The sequence below is a fragment of the Chamaea fasciata genome, unplaced genomic scaffold (assembly GCF_029207755.1).
Source record: "Chamaea fasciata isolate MVZ Bird 193981 ecotype frontalis unplaced genomic scaffold, bChaFas1.0.hap1 SCAF_1, whole genome shotgun sequence".
Classification (NCBI taxonomy): domain Eukaryota; kingdom Metazoa; phylum Chordata; class Aves; order Passeriformes; family Sylviidae; genus Chamaea; species Chamaea fasciata.
This window is the reverse complement of record NW_027094086.1, coordinates 109,091,217-109,110,652: the sequence shown is the minus strand read 5'-3', so window position 1 is coordinate 109,110,652 and position 19,436 is coordinate 109,091,217. Positions and strand designations below refer to the sequence as shown.

General features: G+C 46.6%; 2 protein-coding genes and 2 non-coding genes across 4 annotated transcripts; all 4 read left to right on the top strand.

The window, feature by feature from the left end:
• Positions 1 to 206: 206 nt before the first annotated feature.
• Positions 207 to 9,291, top strand: SLC25A38 (solute carrier family 25 member 38). The gene is made up of 7 exons (XM_066193081.1): positions 207 to 234; positions 1,219 to 1,340; positions 1,954 to 2,038; positions 2,553 to 2,732; positions 3,724 to 3,892; positions 4,495 to 4,661; positions 5,529 to 9,291. The coding sequence occupies exons 1-7, from the start codon at positions 214 to 216 to the stop codon at positions 5,649 to 5,651; spliced, it is 867 nt and encodes a 288-aa protein (XP_066049178.1). The 5' UTR covers positions 207 to 213; the 3' UTR covers positions 5,652 to 9,291.
• A 4,382-nt stretch (positions 9,292 to 13,673) lies between these two features.
• On the top strand, positions 13,674 to 18,267 carry RPSA (ribosomal protein SA). The gene is made up of 7 exons (XM_066193074.1): positions 13,674 to 13,726; positions 13,970 to 14,137; positions 15,132 to 15,250; positions 16,499 to 16,744; positions 17,507 to 17,635; positions 17,863 to 18,031; positions 18,123 to 18,267. The coding sequence occupies exons 2-7, from the start codon at positions 14,005 to 14,007 to the stop codon at positions 18,215 to 18,217; spliced, it is 891 nt and encodes a 296-aa protein (XP_066049171.1). The 5' UTR covers positions 13,674 to 13,726; positions 13,970 to 14,004; the 3' UTR covers positions 18,218 to 18,267.
• Positions 15,835 to 15,992, top strand: LOC136302740 (small nucleolar RNA SNORA62/SNORA6 family). Its single transcript, XR_010724127.1, has one exon. It is a non-coding gene; the product is annotated as a small nucleolar RNA SNORA62/SNORA6 family (small nucleolar RNA).
• Positions 16,906 to 17,064, top strand: LOC136302745 (small nucleolar RNA SNORA62/SNORA6 family). The gene has a single exon (XR_010724128.1). It is a non-coding gene; the product is annotated as a small nucleolar RNA SNORA62/SNORA6 family (small nucleolar RNA).
• Positions 18,268 to 19,436: the final 1,169 nt, after the last annotated feature.

Genomic DNA, 19,436 nt, shown 5'->3' with positions numbered 1-19,436 from the left:
CTGGAGGAGAGCCGGCCGCGGGCGGGCGGTCGCCCCTCGCCTCTACCACCTTGGCCGGCAGCCGCGGCACAGGCCGGCGGCGGCGGGCGAAGGGTTACGGGGCCGCATGCGCCGGGAGGGCGGTGCTCCGGAGCGGGGCGGGCTCGGGGCTGGCCTGGGCCGGCTCGGGGCTGGGCCTCGCCGCCGCGCTCCGAGGCTGCGGGCGGCGCTGGGATGCCGGGCCGGGAGACGGAGGTACGGGAGCTCCGGGCCGGGTTGGACCGCTGCGCCGGGTCCTCCTTGCTCGCTCTGCCGAGGAGAGCCCGGGGACAGCGCTCCGGTGGGAGGTGAGGGGGGCTCGCTGCGCCCCCTGCGCCCCTTACGCTGCTGCGTCGTGTTCCGCGGCCTGGGGGCAGCGGGGGGACGGGGGAACGGGTCCGGCCCCGTGGCGGCGGGTCCGGGCGGACTGCGGGGGAACCACTGCTGGCTTGCAGTGTGCCCCACACTGCTTCTAATTTGTCCCTGCTTTCTAATCTATCGGGATTCTGCTGCGCCGAGAGGCGCAGAGACTCGTTCTTCATTAGCGAATACCGTTATATGTTTATAATAATAAAAATCCCTCTCGAAACACGATAAGATCCTCACCCTTCCGTGGGCCTTGTGCCTCCTGCCTTATTGATATTTCCCGGGAAGTGGCGGCAGCGGCAGCCGCTGTGGGTAGCGAAGGCAGCCTCAGCTGAGCAGGCCGTGCAGGGCTCTGGTCGCGGTTGGGCCGGGTTTGGGTCTGGGCAGCGTTCCCCGGCGGTGTGGGGGGACCTCGGTGTACAGGCCGGCAGGGAAGGGTTGGGGTGCTGCCAGCCGAGGTGGGTGGGACTGCGGCAAAGGTACGGGTAGGTGGGAAGGGGATACCTCTTTGCTGTGGCAAAGGGTAACCTAACCAAGTGGCTGCTAGTGTATTTGATGTTCAGAAAACTCTTTCCAATCACCGAATTTCAAGGAGATTCTGGAACAATCTCCCAGAAGAAGCAGAGGGACCAAAAACCGCAAATAAAACTTGATCAGCCGTAGAAAATGTCTGGAAAAGTTTCCCATGCCCTGAGCAGCTGTCCTTAGCATCTGGGGTTAGCTCACCTTCCTTCCTATAACATGCAACGTATCAACTGAAATATTTCCTTTCCATTCTTAATTAAACTATTCTTAATTAAATGGCTATTTAAAATTCTATTCTTCCTCTTCCAGATGCATCCAGTCCTAAAGGCCTTTGTGTGTGGCTCCATCAGTGGCACTTGTTCCACACTCCTCTTCCAACCCCTTGACCTGCTGAAAACCCGCCTGCAAGCTCTGCAGCCTGCTGTGAATAGGTGAGAGGAGGGAGATGTATGTGTGTGGGGAGTCTGGAGGTGCTCTGCCATAGGCTCCTGTCTTATTTGCTGGCTGGGGCTTGGAGTTCAGAGTTGTAATTTGGCAAATCAGTCTTTCTAAAAGAGGAGGTATGTTTTTATACTACGGAGAAGGATTGTTATTTTGCTCCTGAAGAGCAAAAATGTCTGTGGTTGTTAATGCTACTGGAATAATTTGTGACCTCAGCATTTGTTCTCATCTGAGAGACTGGTGTTTGCTGGAGTGGCTACCATGCAGTTTCATGGGGTATCCTCTGCCTGAAAAAAATCCTGTATGGTTGTCAGATAATTTTTCATATGTGCAGCTTGGTGTAGTCAACCTACAATCTGCTGCTGCTAACAAAGGGAATGAGCAACTAAAATTGCTAATGGGTGTTAAAAGTTGTGAGATACAGAAGGTGATGGAGAAGCCCTGGAAAGAGCAACCAAGAAAAGCAGACTAAGATGAGGAAGAGCACCTTGTAGGTGCTGAGTTAATGCACAGAGATATGAGTGAAAGGGGTGGCTGTGGAGTACATCTGCCACGGAGCAGAAGCAGGTAATTTCTTCAGTTCCTGTCTTGTCTTTCTTTCAGGTCTGGTCGTGCTGGGATGGTAGCAATGCTCTTTAGGGTTGTTCGAACTGAGAGTATTCTGGGGCTCTGGAAAGGTGTCTCTCCAGTAAGTGGCTGGTTTAACTCTGTCTTGTAAAAATAAGTAGATAAATAAACTTAGTGTTTATTGCTAATTATGTCTGCCTGAATTTAAATAGTCAACTCTTGTACAATTATAAGTGAAACCACATGATTTAGATTGCATCCTATTTTAAGGAGTTCATGTTGAGAATTTCACTGATTTGGTTATGGCAGTCCTGAGCAGCTGAACACTTGAATGCTTTTGCAAATGTGGTGTGGCAGCTGCAGGAACTTCATTTTGGTTTGGAATATCTTGTTCCTGGAGATAAAGAAAACTGCCATTGAGAACTGCATTAAATCCTGGCATCATTTGAATCATTTGTCTGTCAGTGCCATAAATGATTTCTACCTTATCTTCTTTCCTCGGCATGTTAGCTTTAGTGATATTTTTGTCTTCTGCAAAGCTTCCTGTCAAGTTGAACAGTCTTAGGAATGTTCTGTAGTATATTTTGTCTTATGTAAGCTTTTCCTTTCTTCATCTGCTTCTGTTTCTCCTGAAGTCCTTTGCAAGATGTATTCCTGGGGTTGGGATTTACTTCAGCACTTTGTACATGATGAAGCAAAAGTTCCTTGTGGACCGTTCACCCACAGCCCTGGAGAATGTCTTTCTGGGTGCCACTGCTCGTGCAGTTTCTGGAATTTGCATGTTGCCAGTGACTGTAGTGAAGACCCGATATGAGGTATGACTTTCCAATTGGTCCCCTGTTAATGGCTGTGGGAAACACTAAAAGTAAAAAGGATTTTTCGGAGCTGAAAAAGCAGGCCTCAAACAGAAAAAGCTGAAAACTCAGAATCTGCTGTAACTGAAAAAGTTTGAAACTAGAAAATATACAGTAGTATAGCAAAGAAGGACATGGGAAACAAAGGCTGAGTTTATAGGTCTGGCCTGAATAAATCTTAACACTTCAGAAAATATATGCCTAACAAGATAGTAGAAGGTCTTAAGCTTAATAAGGGTATTGTGTATTGTTAATAGAAAAACATACAAATGAACATTGTTCAAAGCAGGTGTACGTGTACTGTAATTGATTGGCTAGAACAATTGTCTGTAAGCTTTAATGCTATGTTGTTGGCTGAAGAACTTTTAAGATGCTTTGTAACGAAGAAATTTGCGGCTGCTGCAGGCAGGCCGTGACCTGCTGCCATCCTTTAGCTTTGCAAAATCCTGTAATGAGACTGATGCTTCATTAAAGATTGAGAAGAGTTACCCCGGCAGCCCCATCCCATTCCTGCCTGCGCCAACACAAATGGTGTCACACACCCTCCTTGTGGTGCAAAATAAATCCTCCTGCCTGGAGAAGGTTGCTGCCACTTGGGTACAGCCAGGAATGTAGTCCTGATTTCATCTCGGTTCACACACTGTGAACCTATATGATATTTAGGCAAGAAGAAGAAACACAATTCGGCCTAAGATTTATAAGTTTCAGTTGTGTGCAATGTTTGTGTAGCATCTTTCATATGTTAGCTTTCTGAAGGATTCTTCTAAAGACTGAGGTAGGTTAAACCCAGTTTTTGCCTTGGGTTGTCCTCTGTGTTGCCAGCTTGGGCATCCCATTAAGTTCACACTACCATTTGTTTGGATATTATATATGTTATTATATATGCTTGAGGTGTGTGTAGGGCTCCTCAACCTGTGCCTGGCATGTGAATGACTGACCTTTGTGATTGCAGAGTGGAAGATTTGGCTATGGGAGTGTGTATGGAGCCCTGAAGAATATCTATCAGACTGAAGGGGTCCGTGGCATGTTCAGTGGGCTCACGGCAACGCTGCTGCGGGATGCGCCCTTCTCTGGCATCTACCTGATGTTCTACACACAGACCAAAAACCTCACACCTCAGGGTGAGGCTGAATGTTGGAGTGGAAAATATTTCTCTTCTCTGATGTTGCCCTGCAGCTGACAGCCTGCATGCTCTGCTTGTTGCCTTCCACCTCAGAAGTTAAATTATTCTCTTGTAGGGAGTTGGGTCACACACTTTCATTTGCCTGTGGAGAACTGTAGACCTATAGCTGAGGTCAGTGCAGAAATGGAGACTGGCCCTAAAATTGTCTTCGTGAAGACTGATGCATAAGTGCCTTAGTGAACAGTTGAAAGACAGGGTGTCTTAAGCACTGCTTGCTGCTTCTGCTTGTCTTGCATACTGCTCAGTTTCCACTAAACTGGGGCTTCTCTGATATTTGAACTCACTTGGGCAATGTTTGTACAATTTTTTCTTTGCTGATTTTCTGTCAAATTCAGTTCCCCAGCAAGTGAGGCTTTTCAATAGTGCTAGCTTTTGACTAGCAGCCACTTTTCCCCTTGAAAGGTTTCTCTAGCTGCATGGATTTTAACTTCTCTTAGGCTCTGATATTGATTTAATTATTCAATAGCTTTCACTTTGTCATGCAGCGTGAGTGTTCTGGCCTGAATGGTGTCTGAGTGCATTCCCTTTGTTCCGTTGCAGACCAGCTGGATCCAGTGCTCGTGCCCTTGCTGAATTTTGGCTGTGGGATCTTTGCGGGAATCTTGGCCTCTCTGGCAACGCAGCCTGCTGATGTGATCAAGACACACATGCAGCTGTCACCCCAGAAGTACCATAGCACAAGCCAGGCCATTGCCTTTGTCTACAAGGTGAGGTGAATCCCTTCTGACATGCACAACCACATCCTCAATTCTGATCCCCTGGCTGAAAGCACAGCAATGCTGGGGAAGTTGTTGCATTTTAAAGGTGGTGAACAAGTGTCAGTGTTTCATCTGCTCTTGCAGTTGGACAATTCAGTGTTGGCATTTTCAAGATGATGAAGAGGGTCATGCGATGCTAGACCAAGACTATAGTGTGCAGTGCAAAATGCTGATTTCAGATACAAACCAGCTACAAAATAATTATTTGCTCTTTAGACAGTAGAAGAGAAATAAATGCCCAGATCTTTATCCCGAGAATGGGATGGAGAAGTAGTCAAAGCCCACCTTTCCCTTCCTACTGTCAGATGGGCAGATCTTGGCAGATTCACTGTTTCCATGTTGAACTCTATTCCTAAGCAGTAATCTGTTTATTTTTTTATGCATTTTTATGTACCTTTTTTCTCAAATAAAAATGTTTTTCTTACTTAGAAATCTCAGGTTTTTACAGAATAGCTGAGAGACTTTTGTAAACATGAATCTCTAAAACAAAGACTAGTCATTTTCCTGTAGTGTCTGGAAATGATTACACCCTTGCCTTCTCTTTGTTGGTCTTGAGTGTGGCTTTCCCCATCTGTTGTCTCTGTCTTGGCCTTCCTTTTTCCACTCACTGCTCTTCCTGCTTTCCTGGGTAGCCCTGAAACAGTGCAGTGCTACAGGTTCTTCCTAAACACTAAACACTATTTAAGCCTGGGTCTTTCAGAGACTGATCTGGGTCTGAGCTAAAATACATCCTGTCCTCTTCCATGTAATGAATTTATGAGAAATAAAAACCCTCTAGGCAGAGTGGGATGAATTGCTGTTTATCTCCTGTTGCAGGACTTCGGGCTGGTTGGCTTTTTCCGAGGCAGTGTGCCCCGAGTCCTCAGGCGCACTCTGATGGCAGCAATGGCATGGACGGTGTATGAACAGATGATGGAAAAAATGGGCTTGAAGTCCTGACTGAGCTGCACGAGAAAGGACTGGCTTCACTCCTTCTCCCGCTTGCTGTGATCAACTGGCACTGAGAAGTTCCCAGTTCCACTGAGGAATAAGCCTTCCTCAGCCAGGAGGAAGAAAGTCCTTCTGAGACAGGGGATTAGGCCTTTGGGCAAGTAGAGGAAAGGAAGGATTGGATCTTTGTGTTGTTTGATCAATACATTCCAGGACTGCACTTGCAGACTGCCATGGGAAATGGCAGTGTTTTCACAGCCTGATAACTATGCTGAGAACCCCCTTTTAAAAGTAAGTCTGTGCTCACCACCTGTATGCAATGAGACAGTATTAGAGCAAAAGTGTTTGAGGAGAAAACAGTGATGGCAGAATCTGTCACCCTGTTCCTTGCTGATGTGGCCAGAAGGGCCACAGTGACCACCACCTGATACAGATCCTCCTTCCTCATATGCTTTATTCTCACAGGGGAGCAGTAGGCCCTGATGGGAAGCTGGGTATGTCTCATAATGTTTGTATTGCAGGAGTGGGTGGAAGAGAAAAGAAGTGCAGAGGAAAAGCTACAAGCATGGTCTCTGCCATCACTTTTGTACTGTGAGTGATCTCATAGAGAGTAACTGGAACCGCCCTGCTGTTTAATGTGTTATTATGTGATTGAGCATCTTAACACTCTTGAAATGTCCTTCCGCCTCTACAGCAGAGTTTGCACAGGAATTAAGAAGCATAAGGCACTTTAGAATTGATTGCTACCAAAGTTCTATTTGTTCTTTGGAAAAAAAAAAATGCTGCTGGTCTAACTATAGCATGAATGCTCAAGTGGGTTTTGTTGGGGTTTTTTATGCAGTTGTCATAGAGACTTATTTGCTTCCTATTCTTTATTTGTTAATCCCTCATCAACACCCTCAGTGTGAACTGGTCCTTAGATGTAGCTTTTAGGACCATGGCTCATAATGCATAAATGTATAATGGAAACAGATACTGGCACTTCAGATTTCCCTTAAAAACATGGCTGATTGCATGTGGAGTATGTTTTTGTTTGGAAAGAGAAGGTTGCTATTTCTGTAAGCTTTCTCCAAAGTTTGAGCCCTGTGGGTGCTTGGTAGTGACCTTTAATTCCCTTCAGGCTCCACACAGACTCTTCACATTTTCCTGGCTGATCCTTTTCTCTTGTCAGGTAGTCCATGTTTGAGTATGCCTGAGCTTAAATACACTTTTCATCCTCTGTGCCTTCTTACTCTTTCCTACTGTGTTACTCAGACCTCACAGCGTGTGCCAGGTACAGCCTGCTCCCCTCTTCACTTGTGCCTCTGTGATGGGTTGGGTCCCTTGCAGCTTTGTTAGCATAGCCATGAAGCTGGCGTGGAAGTGTACATCCTGTTCTGTAGTGTGCCTTGCAGAAAACTTAACTTTAGCTTTTATTTCTTAAATATCTAGGCATATTGCAATTCATTTTAGAACCAGAGCACCTGTCTCTAAATATGAAGATACAACACTGTAGCAGTATGAATAACCAGTGCTACCTACCTGTTTTTCATAAATTTTAGACTGTATTTGGACAACCACTGCCTGCCCAGGCAACTTCTCAAGTGCAAGAGCAGAGGGGATGTGAGTTTTTTAAAGGTGTTCTTTACCAGATTTCAACTCCAAGAAGGCTTGATGACTGATGTAAAAGTTGAGTGAAGCATAAGAAGACAGGCTGGAGGCTTGGAAAGTGCTGCCTGTTTTCAGACTCAGCCCATCTGTGAGGGGAGGCTGATGCTCTGCAGTGCAGAAGTCTCTAAGAATGGTGGTGGAGGGTTCTGTGTGCACATGTCTACATGTTAGCAATAGGGCACTGCATCAAATAAGGCATGTGGTACATTTTTTGTTAAACTTTAAATGTGAACACCTGTTCCTTTCTTTTGCTGTTCCTTCTGCCCTTAGTGACCGGAACTTGTGAGAGTACATGAAACCATGGTAACTGCACATCCTGCTTGTTTGCTATCCTGAGCACTACTGACACAGAGAGCTGGAGAACCAAGTCTAGGATTGCTGACCTGGCAGAATAAGATGGCAATTAGATAAGCTACCTCATTTGTCCTTTATTCCCCTATGAATGGGATCACGCCAACATTGTGCTGGGAGCCTGAATTTATTTGGGGCTTTAAAATCTGGCGTGTGAGTTGGATCTGTTGGTCATCCTGGGCTGTGGTAGCCAAGGGCAGTGTGTGGGGTCACCTACAAGGTGCTTCACACATATTTTGTTCCTGATTTAGCAATGGCAAAGCAATGTGCAACCTGTGCAGACATAAACTTACACTCTTAAAAATGAGACAGGCAAGCAAAGAGTGTGAGGTAATCTGGAATTAAGTAAGGTCCTCACCAGAAGCCTGAATTTCAGGAACACTTTGGTGGCTTTCGTGTCCCTATACTCCTGCCTGGTCAAGTAAAAAAGGAAGAGGTAGAGAAGTTATTCCCATGTGCTAATGTGTTAAGGTCTGCTGTGGGGTTGCTTGTTTGTTTTAAACCTGGAATCAGGTCTAAAGCAGTGTTAGCTTTTTCTTTGGAAAAGTTTTTCCATTCTGCTTTGGTGCTTTGTTATTGGAGTAGAGTGAAAAATTACGTGGTTTTTGGCTTGTGGATTAACCTGGGCTCCTCTGAGTTTAAGAAATAGAGAATCTAAACTGCACTGTGTTTCATCTACCATTGGTGCTGCAAATCCAAAAGCTTATCTACAGGTGAGTTGGGGAGAATAAATTCTATGGTGCAAGCTTGTTGTTTGTTTCTCTTTGTTATTTCTTTTGTTGAGTGTCATATATGAGGAAGGGAAAGCCTGAAGTTCTGCTTCACTCTGTTCTGAAAGCTTTATCACATGATCAGGCATAAGACTGTTTCTCAGCGCTGATCCTTACCATCCTTCACTCTTTTCCCCCTCTTCAAAAACATTCTGTTTCTGAAGTGATTTATTGAAATTACTCCTTCATAGCTATAGCAAGTCAAGACAATCAAGTGTGTGGACTTAAAGTTTAGATGTATTCCCCTTGAGGTTTAATGCTTCTGCTTAACAGCATATTTTCACTGTACAGCCGAAAGGTAAAGTAAATCAAATAAAAGATCTGGACAGAGGTGCTTAATCACCTACCTGCATCATGCCAGCAATTCAACACTAAGAATCTTGTCAGATACTCATTTCCAAAGCCATCTTAACTTGGATTCCAGAGACGGTGCGCTCTCTCTGTGCACTTCAGGATCACAGTTGGATCCCTCTTGGACTGACCACTGTTGCTGGCAATGCACTGTTAGTGATCGTGCACTGTCTCTGCTTGCCCCTGCAGCTGTGGCTAAGAACACAGCTGGCTGCCATGTTGAGGCAGGCAGTGTTTGTGTTGTAAGGACACAAGAGAAATAGTGTGATTATTCATGCTTTAGAAACTTTGTTTCCACTCTTCCTGTGTGATGATTTGTTTGGTGTTTTGTTGTTTTTGTTTGGTTGGTTGGGGGTTTTTTTTGTTGTTTTGTTGTTTTTTTTTTTTTTTCTCAGTGTCTTAAACAGAATTGGAGCTTTGGAACATTGCATAGCTTTGGGTATTGTGAGTGCTTATGTGTCTATATAAAATATTTATGTGAAAAGGTGTATTGTATGTTTCTATTAAAAACTGGTTGCTAAAATGAAGGATGTAATCTCTTCAGTGTTCCTTTAAAAAAACCCAAACAAGCCCCAAACCGATTAAATGCACAAGGGGTTAGATGGAATAGAGGCTAAAGAAGGCAAAAGGACTTTCCCAATAGGACAGGACTGTTGCATTTGTTCAGAGCCCATAAAAGGCAAGGAATATTCTCTTTTTCTGTGGTGTATAATATGCAGAGGTTATGCTAGTACAACCTAAATCAACTTTGCTTAAATGGAAAAAACACAGAGCATTGGGGAATGTGTTTTACACAGTTTTCCTCTGCTTGCCTGCTGTGTGTAAAGACAGATGACTGTTGAGTCCCTGTACTAGCTGGTGAAATACCTGTTTTCAGGACAGTGGGGTTTTAAGCTTTCTGAGGAGAAACTGTTTTTAGTTTCCTCCTGATCAGGTTTGTGCTACTGATCAGGCAAAACCAATCTCGGCAGGGCACCACAAATTGTGCCTGGGACACAATTGTGTCCGGCAAGGCATAATGCAAGGGGATGCTGGTTTGCTGGGATCTCCTCTTGCTGTCACAGTATGGTTCTGGGATTCAGTAGCAGGCAGGTTGTGCTAAGCAAAACGTTGATACTGAGATGTGCGTCTTCCAGACATGAAAATCCCAAGCCTCTTCTCTTTTCTTGCTTAGATGATACATTCTCACATGGAGCAATTTTCATGGAGGGTTATCTGTGTGTAACAGACCCTACCAGACAGTGCTGAGGTGCAGCCTTGTGCCAGCTGATCCTGAATTGCTTGTGCAGGTTCCTGATAGCAAGTTAGGCTGGGGGTAGTGCCTGCTCCTGCACGCAGGGCTCCCCAGAGCACTCCTGCTGCCTTGGAGAACCACCTCCTGTGTAGTGGGTGTTGCTGTCCATGCTGCTGACAGCTGCCCCAGCTGTGAGAAGAGATAGCAGACAAGCTCCCTAACCCTTCTGGGTGGTAGAAGGTGGGCAAGATTGAAAGGCACTGTGGTTTTAACAAAACATTGAGTTACAGATCTCCCGTTCACATTAAAAATGGGCAGTTTGCTTGCTTTTTTAATTTTTAATGAGTTGTGTGCCATACATAGGCACTGACACCAGAATTGAGCAGAAAAGATTCTTCATCCTACACAGACACATATATATGTGTACTTTTGTGAAGTGCTCCATGTGGAGCTCTTCAATATGCTTATCCCTTCTGGATTTGGTTCTTATTTCAAAATAGCAAGCTGATTTTCTTCACTGCAGTTTCTTTAATTTGTGATTTTATCACCATAAAATGCTCTAGGAGTTTTTATTATACTGCATTAAGGAGTTTTAGTAAAAATGACAAAATCCCAGTAAGAGGTGAAAATGAGACCTCTGCAAGTTTTGTAAAATGTGTTAGGCAATTCTAACTTCATGGAACTAGAAATAAGAAGGGAAGAGATTTGCCGAAGTATGTCTTCCCAAAACACGTAAGAAGTAATAACAAACCTTTGAAACACAAGCTAAAATGGAATTTACAGGGGAGCACAGTAACATTAGTGCAGTTTCACTGAAAGTGGGTTGATCTTCAGAGTTCTTCTTTGCCTTCTTCAGGGGTGCCGCACCATCTCTTGGGTGACACCCACTGTCATGTTTGGTGGGGAAGATACTGACTGGAAGACTTTCTTCCTGAGCCTCTTCCTCAGACACACAACCCGTCATTGCAGGAGCTGTTGTGGCAGCACAGAATACCTCCTCTGCAGCCCTGTGAGGAGCCCTGCCTCCCAGCACTGGGGCGCCTGGTACAGCCCCTTGCTCAGAGGCTCCTGGCAAGGGCTGCTGCTCCCTGCTGCAGCCTGGGCTGGCTCTCTAGGAGATGCTCTTTCTGGGGCTTTGTCACCAGCCCAGGCACCCAATGCAGCACCCAAAGGCTGGTGGTAGCTCCATGGTGCTTCTCTTGGACCTGCAGGCCCCGAGTCTCCTTGGCACTGCAGGAGGACCAGTGGCTCAAAGCTCCCTTCCCTGGCTTTGCTTGCTGCAGAGCAACTCTGTTCCCAGGCGCTGCCAGCAGCTCTGTAATTGTGTAACAGAGTTCAGTGTGAACTTTAGACCAGGGAAACCTTGTCTAAAGCAGGTGATAAGATAGATACACTTTCACCTGAGGGACATGTCCACTAATTACTGGTCTATTTTAAACTGTCACAGCACGCAGATAAAAAATAAAGACAAGCTTTCAGGTTATTTAAGGAAATAATTAGAAATACTTTATTGTCAAGCTTCATCACCCTTCACCACCCTTTTCGAAGCCCTCTCACAGATTGTGGGCCTCATGGTCTACCAGAAAGGCCCACAAGTGTAAAAATAAAAAAATAAATTAAGTATTAGTGATGCCAGAGGAGTCTATAATGCTTACCAGTGGCACTCTTTCGATAACATAATATTTACTGCAATATTCAATACTTAATTTACAATCGTTAAGTTCAAATACATTTTTAATATGGATGGGTTTCAATTGCACACAAGAGCTCTCCAGACAAAATCCATTACCCACACCATGGTGACATCACCATCACCTCTCCTCTTCCTTCCCAAGCTAATATTCACACTACTCCTTTCCCCTAAGGAGAGACACATTTTGTACATAGCCCCATCAGGTCAGCTCTCACCATCCACAGTGCACTTACCTAAGTGCCACAGATGTCTATAATCTCTCAGGCAATAATTTTTTGCGCTCTGGCTGAGAGCTCAATAAGCTTCTGCTGAGTTTCATTTTACCTACTTTGTCACCACCACGTGGCAAGTGTTTGAATTACTCTCTTACAGACTTCTGAAGCTGATTTGGTAATCTTGGTAATTGACACTATTTAATTAACACAAGCACGAAGAAAAGAAGAATAGAGAGCCATTTTCCAGGAGACAAAGAACATACGTGAGATGATGTTGTAACCTGCTACTTAAGCAGTTCTCCCCCAGAATAACTCAGGGCTCAGACATCGAAAGGCAGGGGGGGCTGTCGGGGGAGTCCAGGCCCAGTCACACCGATGTGGTTATATGAGGTTAAAATATAAGTGAGAAAACTAAAGGAGCACTGTTGTTAGAAGGATGTGAAGATGAGTTATCACTCGCAGAAGGCACTGGCAATAGTGTTTGCACAGTCCAGAAATCTGTCCAAAAATGTATCCAGATTTTGATGATAGCAAGCATAGTAAAGTAAATATCACTACTTTTTTTTTAACATTTTTTTTCCCAAGAAATTCCTTTCTCAGGCTTGTGTCTGCTTCCAGAATTGGACAAGGAAGCTGAGAAAGATGATGAAGATTCTTAAATCTCATCACTGTCTATGGTTTCTTAAAAACAAACTACAACAACAACAAAAACCAATCCCAAACCCAACAACACACACACAAAAGGGGTCAGTACCACAAGAATGTCTACTGCAGAACAAGTATGCTAAGTTCAGTGTCAATTTCACCTGTTTTTACTGTCATTTCTGCAAAGGACAAGAACAGCCTTGGCTCTCCAAGCTCTCCTGAGTGGTGCCAGAGCAGTGCCCCTGCAGGGAGGGGGAATGTGGGTGCAGGGAAGATGCTACAGCTCCTTAGAAGCTTCCCCCCGCAGCAGGCAGTTAAGAGGCTAGATATAATTCATTAAATAATCATCAGCCCCCTGAGAACAAATATTTCAACAGGAAAATGGAATTGTAAAATGTTTAAAATAAATATTTGCTTTGTTTTTGCTTCAGGACCTCAAAAACAGCATTGACGTTGGTTGGAACACAAACCCCAGAATGACGGAGCCACAGAATCAGCTCCGTTGGAAAAGGCCTCTGAGATCATGGAGTCCAAGCAATGACCCAGCTCCTCCCTGTTAACCAGACCCTGGCACTGAGGGCTTCGTCCTGTCTTTCCTTACACACCTCCAGGGACGGTGACTCCACCACCTCCCTGGGCAGCACATTCCAGTATCTAATTACCCCTTCCTGAGGAAATTCCTCTTGATGTTCAACCTAAACCTCTCCTGGTGAAACTTGAGGCTATCTCCTCTTGTCCTGTCGCTGGTTGCTAGGGACAAGACACCGACCGCCGCCTGGCCACACCCTCCTTTCAGGGAGCTGTAGAGAGCGATGAGGTCCGCACTAAGCCTCCTTTTCTCCGGGCTAAAGACCCCCAGCTCCTCACAGGGCTCACACTGCAGACCCTTCACCAGCTGTTTTGCGCTTCTCTGGAGTCGTAATCCCACAACTCTTACAAACTCTGTTCAGAGCCGGTGTCGGGAAGACGCCGGAGGAGCGCGCGCGGCCGGGATCGCGCCCGGTCTGGGGATCCCGGGGAGGCGCCGCCGGAGCGCGGCCGCGGCCCCGCCCCCGCCCCCGCGAAGCCCCGCCCCCTAGGTGCCCCATTGGCTGGCGAGGCTATATATAGCCGTCAGTGAGGGCGGGCTTTCTTTCGGTTCCGCGCCGCCCGGGCCTCCACACGGCGTTGTCAGCGTGAGTCGGGGCCGCCGGGCGGGAGGCGCGGGGGTGGCGGGGGGCGCGTTCCCCGCCCTGCCGTAACACCGGGGGCACTGTGCATCCCGCCGCACTGCCGGCGGCCGGGCCGGGCCTGGCCAAGCCTCGGGGAAGGCCGAGGCCTGCCGGGTGTAGCGCGGGAGGCGGCCCAAGATGGCGGCCGGGGCGGCTGGACCTCGTGGCGCGTCCCCGCCGGGCTGAGCCGGGTCCCTGTGCCCGCAGGTTCCCTGTCGTTGCTTCCAAAGGGAAACCCCACAATGTCCGGAGGCCTCGATGTCCTGCAGATGAAGGAGGAGGATGTTCTCAAATTCCTCGCTGCCGGGACCCACCTGGGAGGTACCAACCTCGACTTCCAGATGGAGCAGTACATCTACAAAAGGAAGAGCGATGGTAAACAAGAGGGATGGGTGGCCCGGGCTGAGCAGCTGGGATCTTGTGGGCACATCTAGGAGAAGCAGGAAAGTGCTAGTGGTTGATTTCTTTAGCGTGGTTTCTCCATGGCCTTTGCTTACCAAACAGTGTTAACTCGAATAAGTAGATAAAATACTGATTTTGGGACAGTTCTACTAGTTCTTGACTGTTTTGATCTTGAAATATGGTAAATCCATCGCAGCTGGTTTGGGTAATTTTGCTAGTTCTTGACTATATTAACAAAATGGTTTTAGTAGCTAAGTAATGATTTCTCCTTGTTTGTATTGGTCTTCAATCTAAGCTGACTTCTGTTAAAAGATTAATACCAAGTCTGGGGTTTTGATGGTAGATGCTGGAACCGTTTGACATTGAAACCATCAGGGAAGAATTTTCTTTGGAATTGCTTTCCACTGGCTAGAATGAGAATAAAATGTCGTCATTTCATAAAGGACATTGAGGTGCTGGAGCATGTACAGGGAGGGGCAGCAAAGCTTTTGAAAGGTCTGGAAAGTGTCAGGAGGAATAACTGAAAAAGCTGTGCTTGTTTGGTCTTGAGAGGAAGAGATTCAGGGAGATCTCACTGCTTTCTACAACTACCTGAAAGGAAGGGCCACCCTCTTCTGCCTGTCAGCAGTCAGAGGACCCGAGGAACTGGCCTTATGATGAGACAAGGGAGATTCAGGTTAGATAATAGAAAAAAAATTTCACTGCTTATGTGGTCAGACAGTGGAATAGGTTGCCCAGTCATCTTTAAGGGGGACCTGGATATGATGCTTGGTGTTATGGCTTAGTGGTTACAGTGGCAGTGCTGGCTGCCACTGGATGGGATGATCTTGAAGGTCTCTTTCAACCTTGATATTCTATGAATTTCTGAGTAACCACAGCCATGTGACAGGTTTAATGGCAGAGGAGTGCTATCCTGTTTTAGGATATTCTGTTTGCTGGTTGCTCTAAAGCCTTTTGTTGCCAACAGGTATTTACATCATCAATCTGAAGAGGACCTGGGAAAAGCTGCTCCTGGCAGCTCGTGCCATTGTTGCCATTGAGAACCCAGCTGATGTGAGCGTCATTTCTTCCAGGAACACTGGACAGGTATGGACATCAGGAAGCCTGCACTCTTGGGAGCAGGACTGACTTGCCATGCATCGTTGCCTACCAGTGACAGCTTGGTGATAATAGGCAATGACACCAGTTTTAATTATAGGAATGCATTCTGTAAGTGTGGTTTTTATGTTGCACTTGACAGTTTAAAACAGATGAGTTTAAACCCACTTCCCATTTCAGAGCATTTGATAACTTGTTTTTCTTCCATATCATTCTTCCTGTTGGATTTCTGTCATACTAGTGGTCAGTCCTCTGGTGGCTGCTCTGTCCTCCCAGAACTACTGTGTGTAATTGGCACGGATTTTTCTGGGGACAGTAAGCACCTGATCTGAAAGTTGTCAAAGAAGAAATTTTCTGTTACTGAGCAAGGTGTGGTATAGTAACTGGTGTATTTGTAATTTTGACTCTAAATTTTTAGCAAATACATTCTGTTGTAGAAGGTGATAACCTTTAATTAGTCACTGGAGTTTGTGAGGTTAGTTTCTTTAGGTAAGTGTAGGTGGGGCCACAAATGTTGAGGGAGATTCAGGGGTGGATTTCTGTAGGAAAAGCTTTGTATCCCATGGGTTTGATGTGCACACTATTAAAGCTTGATGCTGAGGTCAGTTTCTGGCCGATGAGCTCTCAAGTGTCGGAAGTGTGCGACAGCAAAGGATGGCAGGGTTTTCGCTAACGCCAGGAGAGGGGCTCCCTCTAGGACTGGAGTTTGATAGTAGGCCCTGCCACATGCCTCACAAGTTGGAAGCTGTTACCATTGAATAAGAGCTGCCAACTGCAATTTCGATGGACAGAGCTACAATTAGTGTGTATTTATTACTGAGTCTTTGTGTAGTTCCTTGAAGTTCCTGGATAACGAAAAGATGTAGAAATAACTCAAGAAAATGGGGTTTGCTTTTTTTGTAAGCTTTTTGTTTAATTTCCCCATCCTTGGTTTGATTATGAGAGTTTGGAGTGAAGCTTGCCAATAACTTCAAGGGAAGAGAAGGGTTTATTTCCGTATCCTGCTGTGCTGGTTGATATGGTCTTCTAAACTCATGGTGTAGCTCTTTTCAGTAGCATTTCTATTTTGTCTCCTGAGGTGGTGAGCCCTGATTTCACAGGAATGGAAACAAATTGCTCAGTTAAATTTCATACACATTCCCTGACAGTGCCTGGGTGACCGGGCTGAAATGCACTTTCCTGGCTTGGTTGAAATGCGCTTTTCCTGCTTCACCTTTGCCCGTGTCCCTTTTGCAGCGTGCGGTTCTGAAGTTTGCTGCTGCCACTGGGGCTACTCCTATTGCCGGGCGTTTCACCCCTGGCACCTTCACAAACCAGATCCAAGCAGCTTTCCGTGAGCCACGGCTCCTGGTGGTCACGGACCCACGGGCTGATCACCAGCCGCTGACAGAGGCGTCCTATGTCAACATCCCCACCATCGCCCTGTGCAACACCGACTCCCCACTGCGCTACGTGGATATCGCCATTCCCTGCAATAACAAGGTAACGCTTCCCTGTGGCCTGCCAGGCAGCTTCCTCCAGAGCACGCCCTGGCCTTCCAAGATGGATGCATTCTGTGAGGGAGGGTTGGCTTGTATCTCACGTGTGTCTCGGGGGATGAGCTGATTAATGTCTCTTGCAGGCGGGTGGGGAGGAAAAAATAAACTGCACACAGTTGGAGCTTGGAGCTGAGGCTGGTTTCTGGCCAAGGAACTCTCAAGTGTAGGACGTGTGCTATAGTAACCTGGCAGGATTTTTCGCTGACGCCATGAGGGTCTTTGTGGCCCAATGAGTGGAGTTTGATAGTCATTCTTGCCACAGATCATGAATATGAGTGAAAGATAAAGTGAATGGGTGGAGAAACTGCTCTGAAACATTACCTTGCCAGAAATCACCTGAAAGGTAAAGTCTAGGAAGATGAGAAGCTAACTTTGATCTCTATCTAGATGTCAGTCACCAAAACTAGTGTAAGCCACATGTGAGGATGTGTGTAAGCTTTGTTTATTTTGTCAAGTTTTCAATTTCTTCATTCCTGAATATGTGGAGAAGATCATCCCTGTCTTTTAGGTGAGATTCGCAGAGGGGTGGTGAGCAACATGAAGCTCCATAACAGGAGAGTTAATTCAGGCCATGTGGTAATGGCATCATGATTTCTGCAGAGACCTGAAAATGTCCCTGGGAACTTGAAAAGTTGCCCTTTTTTCAAGTTCTGCTCTTTCTGCAAAGGTTTGGCTTTACAGCAGCTCTTACTTTCTTCTGTTCCAGGGAGCCCACTCAGTGGGCCTGATGTGGTGGATGCTGGCTCGGGAGGTCCTGCGCATGCGTGGCACCATCTCCCGTGAGCACCCATGGGAAGTCATGCCTGACTTGTACTTCTACAGGGATCCCGAGGAGGTAGGAACCTCATGGCAGGGAGTTGTCTCTCTGGGATGTTCTGCTTGTGCTTCTATCCCATGGTCCTGTGTGTCTGCTGTTGAGGACAGGTTTTACCAATATAGTGGTGGCACTTCACACTCTGCTGTGGTGGTTGGTTAATTGTACTGCCAGTTGGTGCCTGTTGTCTGATACGTGATGGTAAGGGTTGTGTTCTGGGAGACTCAGGCTGGGCTCTTCCATTGCAGATTGAAAAGGAGGAGCAGGCAGCTGCCGAGAAAGCAGTCACGAAGGAGGAATTCCAGACTGAATGGACAGCCCCGGCACCTGAATTCACTGCTCCTCCTCAGCCCGAGGTTGCAGATTGGTCTGAGGGAGTGCAGGTCCCATCTGTGCCCATCCAGCAGTTCCCCACAGGTCAGTCTGGGAACGTGTCTGTGGGAAGGGGTGGGGGGTGTTGGGGGTGGAAGGAACTGGGGATCACTAAGTGTTGTGTTTGTGATTGCAGAGGACTGGAGTGCCCAGCCTGCCACCGAGGACTGGTCAGCAGCTCCCACTGCTCAGGCTACTGAGTGGGTTGGCACTGCCACAGAATGGTCTTAACTTCAGCCCTGCTGTACTGTGAGAGAAATAAAGGCTGGTTTAGTACACACTGTGCTGGTACTGTGTTTGTAAAGTTGTTGTCTGGTGACGCGTGGGTAGCGTGGGGCACAGTTCTCAGGCAAGAGCGGTGTGTCTGTTACACTCTGTTAAATGGAGCTCGGAGCTGCAGGCTCTCTCCCTGCCTGTAGCAGCTCCCTGGGCTGCCCCTCCTTGTCTCTTAGTGTCTGGTCTCACATTCCCACCTTCCCTGGCACCTCCCCAGTGGGGAGGCAGGAGTGTGTGTGCTTATGGGAGGGGAGGTGGTGACCTGGGGTGGAGCAGTTTGCTTTTGGTTTTTCTTTTTTTATAGCTGCCCGTCTGGGTCCACCCAAATGGGCTGGTTTTGTTGTTCTGCCTGGAGTTTCACAAGTTTGCAGGGTGAGCAAGGTTCCGGTGACCAGGTGTGGGAGGTGGCCTTGACTGCACAGTGTGGTGAACAGAGCCCCTGAGTGGGAGCTGCTCCTCTGATGGAATCCCAGCTTTAGCATCAGTATTGCCAGTTCTTTCCTCAGAAATACTGCAGTAATCTTCAGGAAAAAAACCCACCATATTAATTCATCTGCTTTAGTTCTTGAGGGTTATATTGCTGTGATTATTAGCAGTAATGGGAGGTAGACCCTTCACCAAGAGAAATGGGGTTTTGTTTTTTGGAGGTGAAGATAGTTCAGATTGGGTCCTTTTTTCCATATTGATGTGGTTGCAGATGCTCGTTTTTGTGCTTTCACCACTGCTAATCAACCTGTAAATAGTTTTCTCTTGGCACATGTGCTCGTTTCATTTTACTGTAATAGTGCATATTAGGAGTAAAAAAACCTAAAGCAAGTTATGCATATTACTGCACAGCATCTGTCCAAAGGAGGCTGGTCTTTCTTCCTCTTGTCTTTACCTATTACATGCAAGGTGACTAAAGCTTTTGTTAATAATGAGCAGCATTTGGCCAAGAGGTAGGTGAGCACTCCACCATTTGTTCCTGAAAGAGCCCTCCCTGTTCTGTTCACTGTGTTCCTCAGAAGTGTGCTTGTGGCATATCCTCTGGTACTTCAATTCCCAGAATCCAGCAGAGGGAGGCTCCTTCCTGCCACTTGAGCTCTGTCACTTGTGTGTCAGGGTGTGTCGGGAGCCTGGTCATTTTGGGACTGTGTGTATGAACGTTGTAGCTGGATTAAGAACAGCCTATACA

What these genes read in the sequence shown, in the direction of transcription:
- SLC25A38 (XM_066193081.1), top strand. Translation starts at nt 214, where the DNA reads ATGCCGGGCCGGGAGACGGAG. An exon ending in CTGCAGCCTGCTGTGAATAG is followed by an intron (nt 1,341 to 1,953) that starts GTGAGAGGAGGG and finishes TCTTTCTTTCAG; the next exon opens with GTCTGGTCGTGCTGGGATGG. An exon ending in TAGTGAAGACCCGATATGAG is followed by an intron (nt 2,733 to 3,723) that starts GTATGACTTTCC and finishes TTGTGATTGCAG; the next exon opens with AGTGGAAGATTTGGCTATGG.
- RPSA (XM_066193074.1), top strand. Translation starts at nt 14,005, where the DNA reads ATGTCCGGAGGCCTCGATGTCCTGCAGATGAAGGAGGAGGATGTTCTC. An exon ending in TCTACAGGGATCCCGAGGAG is followed by an intron (nt 17,636 to 17,862) that starts GTAGGAACCTCA and finishes CTTCCATTGCAG; the next exon opens with ATTGAAAAGGAGGAGCAGGC. An exon ending in CATCCAGCAGTTCCCCACAG is followed by an intron (nt 18,032 to 18,122) that starts GTCAGTCTGGGA and finishes TTGTGATTGCAG; the next exon opens with AGGACTGGAGTGCCCAGCCT.